Genomic DNA, 18,414 nt, shown 5'->3' with positions numbered 1-18,414 from the left:
AAAGCACCCTTTCTTTAAGAAAGGTGCTATAAAAGCACCCTTTCTTTAAGAAAGGTGCTATAAAAGCACCCTTTCTTTAAGAAAGGTGCTATAAAAGCACGCTTTCTTTAAGAAAGGTGCTATAAAAGCACGCTTTCTTTAAGAAAGGTGCTATAAAAGCACGCTTTCTTTAAGAAAGGTGCTATAAAAGCACCCTTTCTTTCAGAAAGGTGCTATAAAAGCACGCTTTCTTTCAGAAAGGTGCTATAAAAGCAACCTTTCTTTCAGAAAGGTGCTATAAAAGCACCCTTTCTTTGAGAAAGGTGCTATAAAGGCACCCTTTCTTTCGGAAAGGTGCTATAAAGGCACCCTTTCTTTAGGAAAGGCGCTATAAAAGCACCCTTTCTTTCAGAAAGGTGCTATAAAATCACCCTTTTTTTCAGAAAGGTGCTATAAAAGCACCCTTTCTTTTAGAAAGGTGCTATAAAAGCACCCTTTCTTTTAGAAAGGTGCTATAAAAGCACCCTTTCTTTCAGAAAGGTGCTATAAAAGCACCCTTTCTTTCAGAAAGGTGCTATAAAAGCACCCTTTCTTTCAGAAAGGTGCTATAAAAGCACCCTTTCTTTCAGAAAGGTGCTATAAAAGCACAATTTCTTTCAGAAAGGTGCTATAAAGGCACCCTTTCTTTCAGAAAGGTGCTATAAAAGCACCCTTTCTTTGAGAAAGGTGCTATAAAAGCACCCTTTCTTTCAGAAAGGTGCTATAAAAGCACCCTTTCTTTCAGAAAGGTTTTATAAAAGCACCCTTTCTTTCAGAAAGGTGCTATAAAAGCACCCTTTCTTTCAGAAAGGTGCTATAAAAGCAGAAAGGTGCTATAAAAGCACCCTTTCTTTCAGAAAGGTGCTATAAAAGCACCCTTTCTTTCAGAAAGGTGCTATAAAAGCACCCTTTCTTTCAGAAAGGTGCTATAAAAGCACCCTTTCTTTCAGAAAGGTGCTATAAAAGCACCCTTTCTTTCAGAAAGGTGCTATAAAAGCACGCTTTCTTTGAGAAAGGTGCTATAAAAGCACGCTTTCTTTGAGAAAGGTGCTATAAAAGCACCCTTTTTTTGAGAAAGGTGCTATAAAAGCACGCTTTCTTTGAGAAAGGTGCTATAAAATTACGCTTTCTTTAAGAAAGGTGCTATAAAAGCACCCTTTCTTTAAGAAATGTGCTATAAAAGCACCCTTTCTTTCAGAAAGGTGCTATAAAAGGGTCTCTGGAAGCACCCTTTCTGAAAGTAAGGGTCTCTGGAAGCACCCTTTCTGAAAGTAAGGGTCCCTGGAAGCACCCTTTCTGAAAGTAAGGGTCTCTGGAAGCACCCTTTCTGAAAGTAAGGGTCTCTGAAAGCGCCCTTTCTTTAAATCAAAATTTTTTTAAGTTTAAAAGTTTAATTTTTTATTTTATGTAATTAATTTTTAAGTTATAATTTCCAGAATTTATATTTCCTAAAACTTAACAACTAATTTCAAGAAAACATGCTTAGGCTTCCGTGTCATCAAAATCGTTCTGCAAGTTAACAAATTCTTGACTCGTCCTCTTTTGGGCATTTTTGATGGAACGTCCCTTGAACTCTCCCAAATCCTGGCGGGCCTCCTTGGCTCTTTGGGCTGCCAGCAGGGCCATGGGGTTGCGATATGCTGGTTTTGGTGTATGGATTTCCACTTCATCATCTTCTTGTGTGCTGATGTTTGGTGGTGGTGGCGGTGGATATGAAGGTGGTGGTGGTGACGAGGATGTTGATTCCAATGTCAACCCCTGGAACTGGGCCGTCATGTGACGATGTTTACGTATTGCCGACCAACTATCTTCCATTTGTCCCGCCTCATCTTCTTGGGAAAGGGAACCAAATAGTGATATGGTTTTGGGAGTGGTTACCACTATCGGTTCAAACAGGGTTTCTTCCTCATAATGGAACCTTTGACTGGCTATGGGTGGTGGAGTTTTATCATAGTACTCATTATCCACATCGCTGTCATCTTCATCTGATACCGATCTACGGGCTGGTATGTAATGTTCCTCGGTCTTGAAATCAAAGGTGACTTTACTTTTCCTGGGCTTAGCGGTGGGAGGGGAATCACCATTCGTTTTCTCCTTACTTTCTTTGAGTATTGAAACGGTGGTCGATGACGACCCACTACCACTCATTTGTTTATCGTAGATTATTTGTATATCTCCCGGGGTGGAGGGAGTGTTGAGTTTTTCAAAATTTTCCCAATCCTCATCTATGGACTTGCCAAAACCATTACCATTTTCAAAGGAATTTAAAAGCTTTATGGGAGTCTCGGCAATGGGGGAGTTCATTAATTGCAAATCTTCTTTGAGCTCCAAGAAATCGCCTTCATTTAGCTCCAGTGATTGGCGTATCCTGGCGAATTCTTCTTCTATGTTTTGGGCAAAATCCTTTTCTATGTCCTTTTCCAACTCCTGCCATATGATGTCTTGGTGATTTTCATGCAATTTCATGGAGGTGGAAAATTTCAAATTGTTGGAGTTGGTGTTTTGTTCAAAGACATCATCATCCTCATCCTCTTGGGTCATAAAACTGGTGACCTGTTCTTCAAAATCCTGTGGTGGGTTATTAAAGGCCGTGGGTCTTCTTTGGTTAAGGGTGAATTTTTCTTCAATCATCTCAAAGGGATCAAAATCTTGTAACAAATTAAAGGTTACCTTGGCTGGGGCAGTTGCAGATTCTTCCAGGGGAAATGCTGTTGGCCTTCTTTGGTTGAGGGTGAATTTTTCTTCCTCTTCATCTTGACTTTCATTCGCAAACCTTATCACCGTGTGATTTTCATTTCCATTTTTAGGAGCATATCCTGTTGGCCTTCTCTTGTTTAAGCTAAATTTCTCTTCATCACTCTCTGAGTAAGCAGAAGAGTTTTCAAATCTCACCATATTGGCGGTTTGTGATACTTTTTTGCCGTTTGTGGGTCTCATTTCACTCTCACTTTCCTCCTCAGAGGTGGCAAAAATTACTGTTTTCCCATTTTCTTCACTTTCCTTTTCCATGGACAAAACATATGCCGTAGGTCTTCTTTGATTTAAGGTGAATTTCTCTTCATTGGTCTCCGGGAGAGTAATTGAATCATCAAATCTCACTCTCTCTGCGTTGTTATTTCCCACAAATTCCGTTGGTCTTCTTTGATTGAGAGTGAATTTTTCTTCATTACTCTCTGGAGTTGAGAGATTTTCAAAATGGACCCTACTTTGTTGTTGTGATACTTTTTCATCATCCTTCTCTCTCACATATGCCGTTGGCCTTCTTTGATTCAAAGTAAATTTCTCTTCATTATCATCTTCTCCAAGAGTGGAAGAATTAAATCTCACAGTTTGCCGTTCAAAACTCTCTTCTCTTTGGTAAGCTGTTGGTCTTCTTTGATTTAAGGTGAATTTCTCTTCATCGCTCTCTGTTTCAGAGCTATTAAATCTGGCAGTTTGTCCTTGTCTACTCTCCTCATGCTCTTGTGGAAGAATTTCTCTTTGAAATGCTGTTGGTCTTCTTTGGTTCAAGGTAAACTTCTCTTCATCGCTCTCTTTCTCAGCAACAGCAAATCTCACACTACTCTCTGATTCTTCTAAGAAAGCTTCTCTTTGAAATGACGTTGGTCTTCTTTGGTTCAAGGTAAACTTCTCTTCATCGCTCTCTTTCTCAGCAACAGCAAATCTCACGCTACTCTCTGGCTCTACAGGGAGAACTTCTCTTTGAAATGCGGTGGGTCTTCTTTGATTTAAGGTAAACTTCTCCTCCCCATCGCTCTCGCTAAAATGAGAAGTATTAAATCTCACACCATGATCTTTTGCTTTACTCTCTTCGCCACTAATTTGATCTTGGTAGTAATCACTTTGACTCTCATCCGATTCCGATTCCCGTTGTTTTTCCGACATCAAAAAGGCCTTAAGAGAGGAATATTTGGCTTTAGAAGGTTGTGTGGGCTTCTCCTCCAATTCCTCTTCTTCTTCATCCTCCATTTCAAATCGCACAAATTCTGTTGGCCTTCTTTGGTTCAAGGTGAATTTCTCTTCGCCATTTTCAAGAGCCTCCGGTGCGGAAAATTGAACTTTCGTTTGGTTGATTTCGAAGCTTAGGGGCTTTTCTTCGAAACACTGGGGCTCCTCAAAGGATTCACAATATGTATGACCTGCAAAGGAACTACTCTCTTTGCTTTCGCCATCCAATACATCATTGGAAGGAGGAGGAGGAGAACTACTCAAAGACTTTTCATGGGATTTAAACTCTTCATCAGTTTCCTGCCTTGGCAAATACGACTCAAAATCCTGGGGTATAGTTTGGTCTCTCAGTTCCACGGTCATATTCGGAACAATCGGTTTTTGAGTTTCCTTTCCATTACGAGTTTCTTCAAAGAACTCCCTCTTTTCATAATCCTCACCCCTCGAACTTGCGTCCCTATGGCCATAACTCTTATGGAAATCACTGAAATCTTGTCTTTTAAAACCTCCACCAACCTCTCCCTCAACACCACCACCACCATTCCATTTCTGGGACTTTTCATAACTCTCTATGGCCTCATTGATTTCACAAATATCCGGACTTGTGGGATTTTGATAAACTATTTCTTCATCCCTCAAGGCATCAATGGGATCAGCATAAGCCGACGCCCCACTTTTCAGATATGCCCTTTCAAAACGATAATCTCCCAAATCCATATCGACCACATCCACTTCTTCATATTTTATATAACCCGTGGGACGGCGATCGCCGAATAACTCAAATTTCGGTTCATCCAAATCATCAATTTTCGTCAAATCATCAATCTCCTCCGGCCTGTGGAAGCCAGTAGGTCTCCTTTCAATCACCTTGCGAAATTCTGGCACCGATACCGATTGTGAACTTTTCAAGAAACGATGAGGCTTCTCCTGCACCTGTTGTGCGGTGGCATGTGAAGAACTGCGATTTAGACGTTTCGGTGGTATGGGAGCTGTTTGTTGCTGCCTTAAGGGTGTTACAATATCTACTGGCAAGGCGGGTATTTTTAAATCCTTTTCTACCTCCTTGAAGGTCAGGGAAATTTCAGGTGATTTTTCGGCTACTTTGGATGGCAAAGGCAAATTAGGAGGAGCAGAAGAAGTAGCAGGATTTAGATTCGTTATCGGCGTCCCTGGCATACCGTTTAGATTGCTAAATATTTCCTGGGATAGGGTAGGTGAGGATGGTGTTGTTGATGCCACAGCAATACTTCCCAATGATCCCGTAATTTCCTCAGATGCTGTGGATTGCACCAATTGAGAACGTCTTTTTTGCCGTGGAGGCGGTAGTATAAGCGAGGGAGCACTTCCTGAAGGTCTTATGCGCACAGCTATAAAAATAGGAGCCATTAGAAGAGGTTTTCATGGATATTCTAATCTCATACTTACGTGGCAATTGGGCTGGCCTTTGAATCAGGGTATCTTCCTCCTTTTTGGGCTTGAACACACCATGGACCTCAACATTGTGATAGACCTGAAAAAGAGGGAAGAAATGTGTTAGGATAATGTTTTGAAGATACAGAATTGCTAAAGATCGTCCCAAATGTTTTTGTAGATAGATGGGCTCAAAGGTCATCTATCCCTGGATAGATGGGCTCAAAGGCTCTATCTATCGCTGGATAGATGGGCTCAAAGGCCATCTATCGCTGGATAGATGGGCTCAAAGGCCATCTATCGCTGGATAGATGGGCTCAAAGGCCATCTATCGCTGGATAGATGGGCTCAAAGGCCATCTATCGCTGGATAGATGGGCTCAAAGGCCATCTATCGCTGGATAGATGGGCTCAAAGGCCATCTATCGCTGGATAGATGGGCTCAAAGGCCATCTATCGCTGGATAGATGGGCTCAAATGCCATCTATCGCTGGATAGATGGGCTCAAAGGCCATCTATCGCTGGATAGATGGGCTCAAAGGCCATCTATCGCTGGATAGATGGGATCAAAGGCCATCTATCGCTGGATAGATGGGCTCAAAGGCCATCTATCGCTGGATAGATGGGCTCAAAAGCCATCTATTGCTGGATCGATGGGCTCAAAGGCCATCTATTGCTGGATAGATGGGCTCAAAGGCCATCTATCGCTGGATAGATGGGCTCAAAGGCCATCTATCGCTGGATAGATGGGCTCAAAGGCCATCTATCGCTGGATAGATGGGCTCAAAGGCCATCTATCGCTGGATAGATGGGCTCAAAGGCCATCTATCGCTGGATAGATGGGCTCAAAGGCCATCTATCGCTGGATAGATGGGCTCAAAGGCCATCTATCGCTGGATAGATGGGCTCAAAGGCCATCTATCGCTGGATAGATGGGCTCAAAGGCCATCTATCGCTGGATAGATGGGCTCAAAGGCCATCTATCGCTGGATAGATGGGCTCAAAGGCCATCTATCGCTGGATAGATGGACTCAAAGGCCATCTATCGCTGGATAGATGGACTCAAAGGCCATCTATCGCTGGATAGATGGACTCAAAGGCCATCTATCGCTGGATAGATGGGCTCAAGGGCCATCTATCGCTGGATAGATGGGCTCAAAGGCCATCTATCGCTGGATAGATGGGCTCAAAGGCCATCTATCGCTGGATAGATGGACTCAAAGGCCATCTATCGCTGGATAGATGGGCTCAAAGGCCATCTATCGCTGGATAGATGGGCTCAAAGGCCATCTATCGCTGGATAGATGGACTCAAAGGCCATCTATCGCTGGATAGATGGACTCAAAGGCCATCTATCGGTGGATAGATGGGCTCAAGGGCCATCTATCGCAGGATAGATGGGCTCAAATGCCATCTATCGCAGGATAGATGGGCTCAAAGGCCATCTATCGCAGGATAGATGGGCTCAAAGGCCATCTATCGCAGGATAGATGGGCTCAAAGGCCATCTATCGCAGGATAGATGGGCTCAAAGGCCATCTATCGCAGGATAGATGGGCTCAAAGGCCATCTATCGCAGGATAGATGGGCTCAAAGGCCATCTATCGCAGGATAGATGGGCTCAAAGGCCATCTATCGCAGGTTAGATGGGCTCAAAGGCCATCTATCGCAGGATAGATGGGCTCAAAGGCCATCTATCGCAGGATAGATGGGCTCAAAGGCCATCTATCGCTGAATAGATGGGCTCAAAGGCCATCTATCGCTGAATAGATGGGCTCAAAGGCCATCTATCGCTGGATAGATGGGCTCAAAAGCCATCTATCGCTGGATAGATGGGCTCAAAGGCCATCTATCGCTGGATAGATGGGCTCAAAGGCCATCTATCGCTGGATAGATGGGCTCAAAGGCCATCTATCGCTGGATAGATGGGCTCAAAGGCCATCTATCGCTGGATAGATGGGCTCAAAGGCCATCTATCGCTGGATAGATGGGCTCAAAGGCCATCTATCGCTGGATAGATGGGCTCAAAGGCCATCTATCGCTGGATAGATGGGCTCAAAGGCCATCTATCGCTGGATAGATGGGCTCAAAGGCCATCTATCGCTGGATAGATGGGCTCAAAGGCCATCTATCGCTGGATAGATGGGCTCAAAGGCCATCTATCGCAGGATAGATGGGCTCAAAGGCCATCTATCGCAGGATAGATGGGCTCAAAGGCCATCTATCGCAGGATAGATGGGCTCAAAGGCCATCTATCGCAGGATAGATGGGCTCAAAGGCCATCTATCGCAGGATAGATGGGCTCAAAGGCCATCTATCGCAGGATAGATGGGCTCAAAGGCCATCTATCGCAGGATAGATGGGCTCAAAGGCCATCTATCGCAGGATAGATGGGCTCAAAGGCCATCTATCGCTGGATAGATGGGCTCAAAGGCCATCTATCGCTGGATAGATGGGCTCAAAGGCCATCTATCGCTGGATAGATGGGCTCAAAGGCTATCTATCGCTGGATAGATGGGCTCAAAGGCCATCTATCGCTGGATAGATGGGCTCAAAGGCCATCTATCGCTGGATAGATGGGCTCAAAGGCCATCTATCGCTGGATAGATGGGCTCAAAGGCCATCTATCGCTGGATAGATGGGCTCAAAGGCCATCTATCGCTGGATAGATGGGCTCAAAGGCCATCTATCGCTGGATAGATGGGCTCAAAGGCCATCTATCGCTGGATAGATGGGCTCAAAGGCCATCTATCGCTGGATAGATGGGCTCAAAGGCCATCTATCGCTGGATAGATGGGCTCAAAGGCCATCTATCGCTGGATAGATGTGCTCAAAGGCCATCTATCGCTGGATAGATGTGCTCAAAGGCCATCTATCGCTGGATAGATGTGCTCAAAGGCCATCTATCGCTGGATAGATGGGCTCAAAGGCCATCTATCGCTGGATAGATGGGCTCAAAGGCCATCTATCGCTGGATAGATGGGCTCAAAGGCCATCTATCGCTGGATAGATGGGCTCAAAGGCCATCTATCGCTGGATAGATGGGCTCAAAGGCCATCTATCGCTGGATAGATGGGCTCAAAGGCCATCTATCGCTGGATAGATGGGCTCAAAGGCCATCTATCGCTGGATAGATGGGCTCAAAGGCCATCTATCGCTGGATAGATGGGCTCAAAGGCCATCTATCGCTGGATAGATGGGCTCAAAGGCCATCTATCGCTGGATAGATGGGCTCAAAGGCCATCTATCGCTGGATAGATGGGCTCAAAGGCCATCTATCGCTGGATAGATGGGCTCAAAGGCCATCTATCGCTGGATAGATGGGCTCAAAGGCCATCTATCGCTGGATAGATGGGCTCAAAGGCCATCTGTCGCTGGATAGATGGGCTCAAAGGCCATCTATCGCTGGATAGATGGGCTCAAAGGCCATCGGATAACATTATTTCGTATAGAAAAATTTTCGGATAACATTTTTTCGTATAGAAAAAAAATTTCGGATAACATTTTTTCATATAGAAAAAATTTTCGGATAACATTTTTTCATATAGAAAAAATTTTCGGATAAAATATTTTCGGATAAAATTTTTTCGTATAGAAAAAAATTTCGGATAAAATTTTTTCGTATAGAAAAAAATTCGGATAAAATTTTTTCGTACAGAAAAAATTTCGGATAAAATTTGTTCGTACAGAAAAAAAACAATGCCAAATCTTTTCCACTAATAAAATAGTTGTTTTAAAATATTAAAACAACAACAATGGGATTAAGCCAGACTATTTTGAAAAACAAAAACAAAATTGTAAACGCTATCTCAATAAAAAAAACGCCACAATGCTTCTAAAAAAATTTCGGATAAAATTTTTTCGTACAGAAAAAAATTTCGGATAAAATTTTTTCGTATAGAAAAAAAATTCGGATAAAATTTGTTCGTATAGAAAAAATTTCGAATAAAATTTTTTTTGTATAAAAATAAATTTCGAATAAAATTTTTTTCGTATAGAAAAAATTTCGGATAAAATTTTTTTCGTATAGAAAAAATTTCGGATAAAATTTTTTCGTATAGAAAAAAATTTCGGATAAAATTTTTTCATATAGAAAAAAATTTCGGATAAAATTTTTTCATATAGAAAATATTTCGGATAAAATATTTTCGCAAAGAAAGAATTTCGGATAAACTATTTTCGTATAGAAAAAATTTCGGATAACATTTTTTCGTATAGAAAAAATTTCGGTTAACATTTTTTCTTATACGACAGATGGCCTTTATTATACAAAAAATTTAGGATACAATTTTTTCGTATACAATTTTTTTCGAATAAAATTTTTTCTTATAGTAAATATTTCGGATAAATTTTGGATAACATTTTTTCGTATAGAAAAAATTTCAGATAACATTTTTTTGTAAGGAAACAATTTCGGATAAAATTTTTTTGTGTAGAAAATTTCGGATAAAATTTTTTCGTATAGAAAAAAATTCAGATAAAATATTTTTATTTTATTTATTTATTGAAACATTTTGTAAAGTAAGCCTGAAGGCCTATTATTATTTTTGTATAAAAAATATTTCGAATAAAATATTTTCGCATAGAAAATATTTCGGATAAAGTATTTTCGCATAGAAAATATTTCGGATAAATATTTTCGCATAGAAAATATTTCGGATAAAATATTTTCGCATTGACAATATTTCGGATAAAATATTTTCGCATAGAAAAATATCGGATACAATATTTTTGTATAGGAAATATTTCGGATAAAATATTTTCGCATAGAATATATTTGGGATCAAATATTTTCGCATAGAAAATATTTCGGATCAAATATTTTCGCATAGAAAATATTTCGGATCAAATATTTTCACATAGAAAATATTTCGGATCAAATATTTTCGCATAGAAAATATTTCGGATCAAATATTTTCGCATAGAAAATATTTCGGATAAAATATTTTGGCATAGAAAATATTTCGGATAAAATATTTTCGTATAGAGAATATTTCGGATCAAATATTTTCGTACAGAAAATATTTCGAATTAAATATTTTCGAATAGAAAATCTTTCGGACAAAATATTTTCGCATAGAAAATATTTCGGATAAAATATTTTCGCATAGAAAATATTAAGGATAAAATATTTTCGCATACAAATATTTCGGATAAAATATTTTCACATAAAAAATATTTCGGATAAAATATTTTCGTATAGAAAGTGTTTCTGATAAAATAATTTTGCATAAAAATATTTCGGATAAAATATTTTCGCATAGAAAATATTTCGGATAAAATATTTTCGCATAGAAAATATTTCGGATAAAATATTTTCGCATAGAAAAATATCGGATAAAATAGTTTCGAATAGAAAATATCTCGAAAAAAATATTTTCGCATAGGAAATATTTCGGATAAAATATTTTCGCATAGAAAATATTTCGGACTTAAAATTTTCTCATAGAAAGCATTTCGGATAAAATATTTTCGCATAGAAAATATTTCGGATAAAATATTTTCGCATAGGAAATATTTCGGATAAAATATTTTCGCATAGAAAATATTTTGGATAAAACATTTTCGCATAGAAAATATTTCGCATCAAAAATTTTCACATATAAAATACTTCTGATAAAATATTTTCGTATAGAAAATATTAACATAAAATATTTTCGTAAAGGAAATGTTCTAGAATGGAAAATATTTTATCCGAAATATTTTCTATGCGAAAATATTTTATCCGACGATTTTTTTATTTTGTCTAACGAAAAAATTTTATTCGAAATTGTTTCTATACGAAAAAAATTTAAACGATTTTTTTCTATTTTTACCTTATTAAGGCGAAGGTCATTTTATAGTGATATTTAAATTAATTCTCTTAAGAGGTGCATTGAAAAATTAGGAATTCATGGAAATTTTTTCTATACGAAACAATTTTCCATATAAAAATCTTTAAATGAAACTTTTAAAGAAAAAATTTAAAAGAAATTTATTCTATACCAAAAAACTTTAAACAAAAATTTTCTATACAAAATTTTTTCTATGCCAAAAAATATTTTTCGAAATATTTTCTCTATGAAAATAATTTAACTGAAATTTTTTCTTTGCAAAAATTTTCTTTTCCAAATATTTTGAATTTTCAAATTCACGCGATTTGCAAAAAATTGTCATATCAACTTTCGCCTAAAAGCCTTTCGTTAGTAACTTAACTTTTCTCGTGATTTCTTTTGGCCTTAGAGTAAGTAGATGACAGTTGTCACCTGTCATTGTTGTGGTAGTACCGCATATTTTGCCCTCTCTCTCCTCTTCCCAACTTTCTTCTGCTCCCAAGCTATTAGTTGTTAAAAATTATTTTCTGTTTATATTTAATAAACATTAAGTTTATCAATTTGTTGCTGTTGTTGTTTTTATTTTAAACAAATATCTTAAGAGAAAACATGCGTCTCCACCACCTTTATGTTTCATTCAGTTCCTAAAGAAATATATGATGGAGTTAAATAATTAAAAAAAAAGAAGACGAAGAATTTTTTTTCGCTTAAAAATTCAATGCGTCATCCACGTAACCGTAGCCACCATATAAAAACTCTTATCTATATAGAAAAAAATATAGTTTTATTGTTGTTTTTTTTTTTTGTTCCATTGTTATATGAGTGACGGACGACTGTCACTCAGCACCCCAGGTTTAATTGGATTTCTTTAATTAGACAGTTTATTTATTCAAAAATTAACTCTCGGCAACATTGAAAGCCTAATTGGCAATTTTAATAATTAAATCATTTTATTTTCCATAAGTAGAAAGGAACTCCCCTAAAAGGTAGTGTCGTTTGTTTGAGTTCTGCTTACCTGTTGTGACCAGCGTTTGTCTTTGGAGAATTTCCCTTTCTTTTCTCTGCGTGGCACCACAACCTGTGGTGGACTACCGCCAGCAGCTCCATTTTGTGTGGTGGTTTGATCGAATTCCAGGCGACGTTTAAACCACCACAACTTTATGCCCAACACTGAGAATATCAAACACACAAATAAACCCAGGGAACCGAGAATTGCCACGGTACCGGGATTTGCTTTAATGGAGGAGGAAAACAAAAGGAACACAATTTAATAACAACAAACTCTAAAGAACTTCTCCCTCTTCTTCATACCTTGATTGGAATTGTAACTAATTTTTGCCATAATTATTTCTTATTTTTTTTTGTTGCCTATTTTCTTTGATATTTTTTTCCACCTGCCCGACCGTCCTTGATGATATACCCCGACCGTTTTCTTCAACTATAATTTTATCATATTATTTTTTCTTGTTATCATTTGATTTCTTCTTTTTTTTTGTTTTCTTTTTTTCGATGTTTGAAAACTTTTCGTTTCGTTTTACTTGTTTGTTTTTTTTTTTCTTCAAACACTTTTGTCTTCCGTTCAACAAGAATTTTGATCGTGCGTGTAACCGATACTCCCCGTTTTGATTGGAGGCGGCGAAAAGCTATTGACCGACTCTCCACAAATAGTAATGGTTTTACCCCCATATTTAGAATTATTTGTGTTTATGAACTCCGTTGTTGTTGTTGTTATTTCTGTATTTTTATAACACGGTTCTGTAGGTTTTTTTTATCAGTGCCCAAAGATTGCTGATAAAGTTTTGCATTGAAAATGAATTGATACTCTTAAACCCACTTTTCTCTTTGAAATCAAAGAGTTAACACAAATATTTCTCAGAGAAAAAAATCATAGAACTTCTTTGCAGAACTGAGATTTTTTTATAGAATACCTAAACAGAAAGTTATTTTTCTATAGGAAAACTTTGCTGAATAGAGGGTTTTAATACAAAAACTTTACTGAGTTAATATTTCCTATAGAAAAACTTTGCGGAATAGGGGTTTTCTATAGAGAACCTTCGCTGTATTAAATTTTAATATATAAAACCTTTGCTGAATTTACATTTTTTATGGGAAAGGTTTGCTGAATTGAGTTTCTCTTTAAGAAAACTTTGCTGAATTCAGATTTTCTAAAGAAAAACTTTGCTGAATTGAGATTTTCTATAGGAAAACTTACCTGAATCGAGTTTTTCTATAGAAAAAGTTTGCAGAATTGACTTTTTCTACCGAAAAAGTTTGCTGAATTGAGTTTTTCTATAGAAAAAAGTTTGCTGAATTGAGTTTTTCTATAGAAAAAAGTTTGCTGAATTGACTTTTTCTATAGAAATAGTTTACTGAGTAGACTTTCATTATAGAAAAAGTTTGCTGAATTGAATTTTTCTACATAAAAGCTTTACTGAATTGCATTTTTCCAAAGAAAAACTTTGCTGAGTTGACCTTTTCTATATGAAAACCTTCCTGAATTGACTTTTTCTATGGAAAAAGTTTGCTAAGTTGACTTTTTCTATAGAAAAAGTTTTCTGAGTTTACTTTTTCTACAGAAAAAGTTTGCTGAATTGACTTCTTCTACAGAAAAAGTTTGCTGAATTGAGTTTTTCTAAAGAAAAGGTTTGCTGAATTAAGTTTTTCTATAGAATAAGTTTGCTGAATTGACTTTTTCTACAGAAAAAGTTTGGCAAATTGACTTTTTCTACAGAAAAAGTTTGCTGAATTGACTTTTTCTACAGAAAAAGTATGCTGAATTGACTTTCTATAGAAAAAGTTTTCTGAATTGAGTTTTTCTATAGAAAAAGTTTGCTGAATTGACTCTTTTTATAGAAAAAGTTTGCTGAATTGACTCTTTTTATAGAAAAAGTTTGCTGAATTATGTTTTTCAATAGAAAAAGTTTGCTGCATTGACTTTTTCTACAGAAGAAATTTACAGAATTGAGTTTTTCTATAGAAAAAGTTTGCTGAATTGAGCTTTTCTATAGAATAAGTAAGCTGTATTGACTTTTTCTATAGAAAAAGTTTGCCGAATTGACTTTTTCTATAGAAAAAGTTTGCTGAATTGACTTTTTCTACAGAAAAAGCTTGCTGAATTCAGTTTTTCTACAGAAAAAGTTTGCTGAATTGAGTTTTTCTATAGAAAAAGTTTGCTGAATTGACTTTTTCTATAGAAAAAGTTTGCTGAATTGACTTTTTCTATAGAAAAAGTTTGCTGAATTGACTTTTTCTATAGAAAAAGTTTGCTGATGGACTTTTTCTATAGAAAAAGTTTGCTGAATGAACTTTTTCTATAGAAAAAGTTTGCTGAATGAACTTTTTCTATAAAAAAAGTTTGCTGAATTATGTTTTTCAATAGAAAAAGTTTGCTGAATTGACTTTTTCTACAGAAAAAGTTTGCTGCATTGACTTTTTCTACAGAAGAAGTTTGCTGAATTGAGTTTTTCTACGGAAAAACTTTGGTGAATTGAATTTTTCAGCATAAAAGCTTTACTTAATTGAGTTTTTCTAAAGAAAAACTTTGCCGAATTGACTTTTTCTATAGAAAAAGTTTGCTTAATTGACTTTTTCTACAGAAAAAGTTTGCTGAGCTGACTTTTTCTATAGAAAATTTTGCTGAGGTGACTTTATCTATAGAAAAAGTTCGCTGAATTCAGTTTTTCTACAGAAAAAGTTTGCTGAATTGAGATTTTCTAAAGTAAATCTTTGCTGAATTGAGATTTTCCAAAGAAAAACTTTGCTGAATTGAGTTTTTATATAGGAAAACTTTGCTGAATTGAGTATTTCTATAGGAAAACTTTGCTGAATTGAGATTTTCTAAAGAAAAACTTTGCTGAATTGAGTTTTTATATAGGAAAACTTTGCTGAATTGAGTATTTCTATAGGAAAACTTTGCTGGATTTAGTTTTTCTATAGAAGTACTTTGCCGTATTGAGTTATTCTGTAGAAAAACATTGCTGAATTGAGATTTTCTATATTTATACTTCGGTAATTAAAGGATTTCTTTGCTGAATTGAGTTTTTGTATAGCAAAACCTTGCTGAATCGAATTTTCTATAGAAAAACTTAGCTGAATTGAGTTTTTCTATAGAAAAAGTTTGCTGAATTGACTCTTTTTATAGAAAAAGTTTGCTGAATTATGTTTTTCAATAGAAAAAGTTTGCAGCATTGACTTTTTCTACAGAAGAAATTTACAGAATTGAGTTTTTCTATAGAAAAAGTTTGCTGAATTGAGCTTTTCTATAGAATAAGTAAGCTGTATTGACTTTTTCTATAGCCCGTCTATCCAACGATAGATGGCCTTTGAGCCCATCTATCCAACGATAGATGGCCTTTGAGCCCATCTATCCAACGATAGATGGCCTTTGAGCCCATCTATCCAACGATAGATGGCCTTTGAACCCATCTATCCAACGATAGATGGCCTTTGAGCCCATCTATCCAACGATAGATGGCCTTTGAGCCCATCTATCCAACGATAGATGGCCTTTGAGCCCATCTATCCAACGATAGATGGCCTTTGAGCCCATCTATCCAACGATAGATGGCCTTTGAGCCCATCTATCCAACGATAGATGGCCTTTGAGCCCATCTATCCAACGATAGATGGCCTTTGAGCCCATCTATCCAACGATAGATGGCCTTTGAGCCCATCTATCCAACGATAGATGGCCTTTGAGCCCATCTATCCAACGATAGATGGCCTTTGAGCCCATCTATCCAACGATAGATGGCCTTTGAGCCCATCTATCCAACGATAGATGGCCTTTGAGTCCATCTATCCTGCGATAGATGACCTTTGAGCCCATCTATCCAACGATAGATGGCCTTTGAGCCCATCTATCCAACGATAGATGGCCTTTGAGCCCATCTATCCAACGATAGATGGCCTTTGAGCCCATCTATCCAACGATAGATGGCCTTTGAGCCCATCTATCCAACGATTGATGGCTTTTGAGCCCATCTATCCAACGATAGATGGCCTTTGAGTCCATCTAGCCAACGATAGATGGCCTTTGAGCCCATCTAGCCAACGAGAGATGGCCTTTGAGCCCATCAATCCAACGAGAGATGGTCTTTGAGCCCATCTAGCCAACGATAGATGTCCTTTGAGCCCATCTAGCCAACGATAGATGGCCTTTGAGCCCTTCTATCCAACGATAGATGGCCTTTGAGCCCATCTATCCAACGATAGATGGCCTTTGAGCCCATCTATCCAACGATAGATGGCCTTTGAGCCCATCTATCCAACGATAGATGGCCTTTGAGCCCATACGAAAATATTTTATCCGATATATTTCTATAGAAAGTTTTCCGAATTGACTTTTGCTATAGAAAAAGTTCTCCAAATTACTTTTTCTATAGAAAACGTTCTCCGAATTGACTTTCTCTATAGAAAATTTTGCCGAATTTTCTTTTTCTATTAGAAAAAGTTGTTTAACTTGACTTTATCTATAGAAAAAATTGTCCAAATTGATTTTTTTTCCATTTTTTTAAACTTTACTGAGTAACATTGTCCTCATACTAATTGTATATTTTTTGTCTTACTTTTTTTACAGTTTACCCAGCGGCATGCATGTGGGCCGTTCCAACGTTAAATCTGTGGCCGAAAGACGTCTACCCGAAATCAGACTGTTCCTAGTCTCACTATTCAATTCAGCCGATGAAATTGCACATTCAGATTTGGTTTATACATTTTTCCATCCGCTGTTGAGAGATCAAAAAGAGGCTAATTTAAATATGTCAAAAGTGAGAGGTAAGGATTTGTGGACATTTTCTTTTGGTTTTTCGGAACTAAATTCAATATTTTAAATTTCTTGCAGAGATTAGACCGCAAACATCACGTGAACAACCCAATGAGGTGGGTCAATTGAAACTATCAATGCAATATCGAAGAGATGTTTTGACTGTTATGGTAAGCACGACATTAAACTATTCCTAAATTCCAATGAAAAAATTTTTCTTGTTTTTTTTTTTTAGATACATCACGCCAAAGGTTTGCCTTCACTGGCCGGTGGCCAGGAGCCCAACACCTATGTCAAGTGCTATTTAAAACCCGATGACAAAAAGGCCACCAAACGCAAGACAAAAGTTGTGCGCAAAACATGTGTTCCCAGTTATATGGAAACGGTAGGGATTTTGAGGTTATGTTTAGGAGAATTATAGTTTCTAATAAATATTTTTTAATTTCAGTTGGAATATCGCATGCCTTTGGAAATTATACAAAATCGAGAATTACATGTCACAGTGTGGTCCCATGATACATTACAGGAAAATGAGCTACTGGGTGGCTTTAAAATTGAGTTGCGTAAATATGATTTGCGTAAAGAAATAATTGAATGGTTTCGTCTTGGCACTGTGTCAAGACACTGACCCTGGCCAAATGAACTCCCCAATCCGGGGAGAGAATGGAATTATCAACGCCTAGACATGGGCAACAATTGTACAAAATAACCTGGAATTGTGGCTAGCGGACTGAGGGCGTCAAAACTCTGGACAATAGAAACTCATTGCCGGTTGTTTCCACTGAAAATCATTGTCGAACAATCATTTTATTTATTGTGTTGAGATTGATTTGAGATATATTACATATACATATACAAAAAATTAAATGTTAAGATAAATTTATATTGTACATAACAAGAAGAAGAAGAAAAAATAGAGAATGTGAATGTATTTTTGTATGTATCGTGGTATATGAAGAAAGCAAGCGCGCATGTGTGTAAGTGATTTTACATTCCAAATTTAACTTTTCATTTATTCTTATTATTTTTTAAATGAATAATTATTATTTCCCCCTATATTTAATAATTATTAAATAATTAATTATTATTTTATTTAAAAGTATTTCTTAAATAATTATTTATAAAATAGAAAAAAAAAACATCAAATTATTCATTAATACCCCACCACCCCCCTAGATGTTGTCATTTAAAAACAAACTTGTTTAAAACATAAACAAACAAAAATTATGCACAATATTTATTTATACAATATTTTATTTAAACATTTTTTAACAAGCGATTTAGTAAGCCAACCAACTCAACATCAACTATATTTTAAGTATTTCCATGTGTCTTTTTTTATAAAAATATAATAATTTTTTGCTTATTTATTCGTATATTTGTATGTATTTGTATTTGCAGCAATGTCAATTCACACATAGCTTTGTTAAATATTTGTGTTTCCATTAAAAAAAAAACTATTT

General features: G+C 36.8%; 2 protein-coding genes across 7 annotated transcripts in view; one reads left to right on the top strand and one right to left on the bottom strand.

Annotated features, from left to right (window-relative positions):
- Window positions 1-17,882, top strand: part of Pi3K68D (phosphatidylinositol-4-phosphate 3-kinase catalytic subunit Pi3K68D) — an 86,346-nt gene extending 68,464 nt beyond the window's left edge. For all 6 annotated transcript variants that reach the window (XM_073986845.1, XM_073986846.1, XM_073986848.1 and 3 more), the window contains 4 exons: window positions 16,766-16,962; window positions 17,030-17,121; window positions 17,187-17,336; window positions 17,400-17,882. In XM_073986845.1, the coding sequence (XP_073842946.1) occupies window positions 16,766-16,962; window positions 17,030-17,121; window positions 17,187-17,336; window positions 17,400-17,579 (619 nt within the window). In that variant the 3' untranslated portion in view covers window positions 17,580-17,882. The remainder of the gene's footprint in view (window positions 1-16,765; window positions 16,963-17,029; window positions 17,122-17,186; window positions 17,337-17,399) is intronic.
- On the bottom strand, window positions 1,390-12,856 carry LOC141401996 (uncharacterized). Its single transcript, XM_073982598.1, has 4 exons — window positions 12,499-12,856; window positions 12,203-12,420; window positions 5,392-5,476; window positions 1,390-5,333 (listed from the first exon to the last, which is right to left on the bottom strand). The coding sequence occupies exons 1-4, from the start codon at window positions 12,527-12,529 to the stop codon at window positions 1,501-1,503; spliced, it is 4,167 nt and encodes a 1,388-aa protein (XP_073838699.1). The 5' UTR covers window positions 12,530-12,856; the 3' UTR covers window positions 1,390-1,500.
- Window positions 17,883-18,414: the final 532 nt, after the last annotated feature.

This window comes from Musca autumnalis, unplaced genomic scaffold, assembly GCF_047663935.1.
Source record: "Musca autumnalis isolate F117 unplaced genomic scaffold, ASM4766393v1 scaffold_4, whole genome shotgun sequence".
NCBI classification, from domain to species: domain Eukaryota; kingdom Metazoa; phylum Arthropoda; class Insecta; order Diptera; family Muscidae; genus Musca; species Musca autumnalis.
The sequence above is the reverse complement of the archived record's forward strand: the minus strand, read 5'-3'. Positions and strand labels throughout refer to the sequence as shown.

Coding starts and splice junctions, on each gene's coding strand:
- LOC141401996 (XM_073982598.1), bottom strand. CDS start 12,529: ATGGCAAAAATTAGTTACAATTCCAATCAAG. Junction 12,421..12,498: donor TAGTTACAATTCCAATCAAG/GTATGAAGAAGA, acceptor CCTCCATTAAAG/CAAATCCCGGTACCGTGGCA. Junction 5,477..12,202: donor ACAAACGCTGGTCACAACAG/GTAAGCAGAACT, acceptor CCTCTTTTTCAG/GTCTATCACAATGTTGAGGT.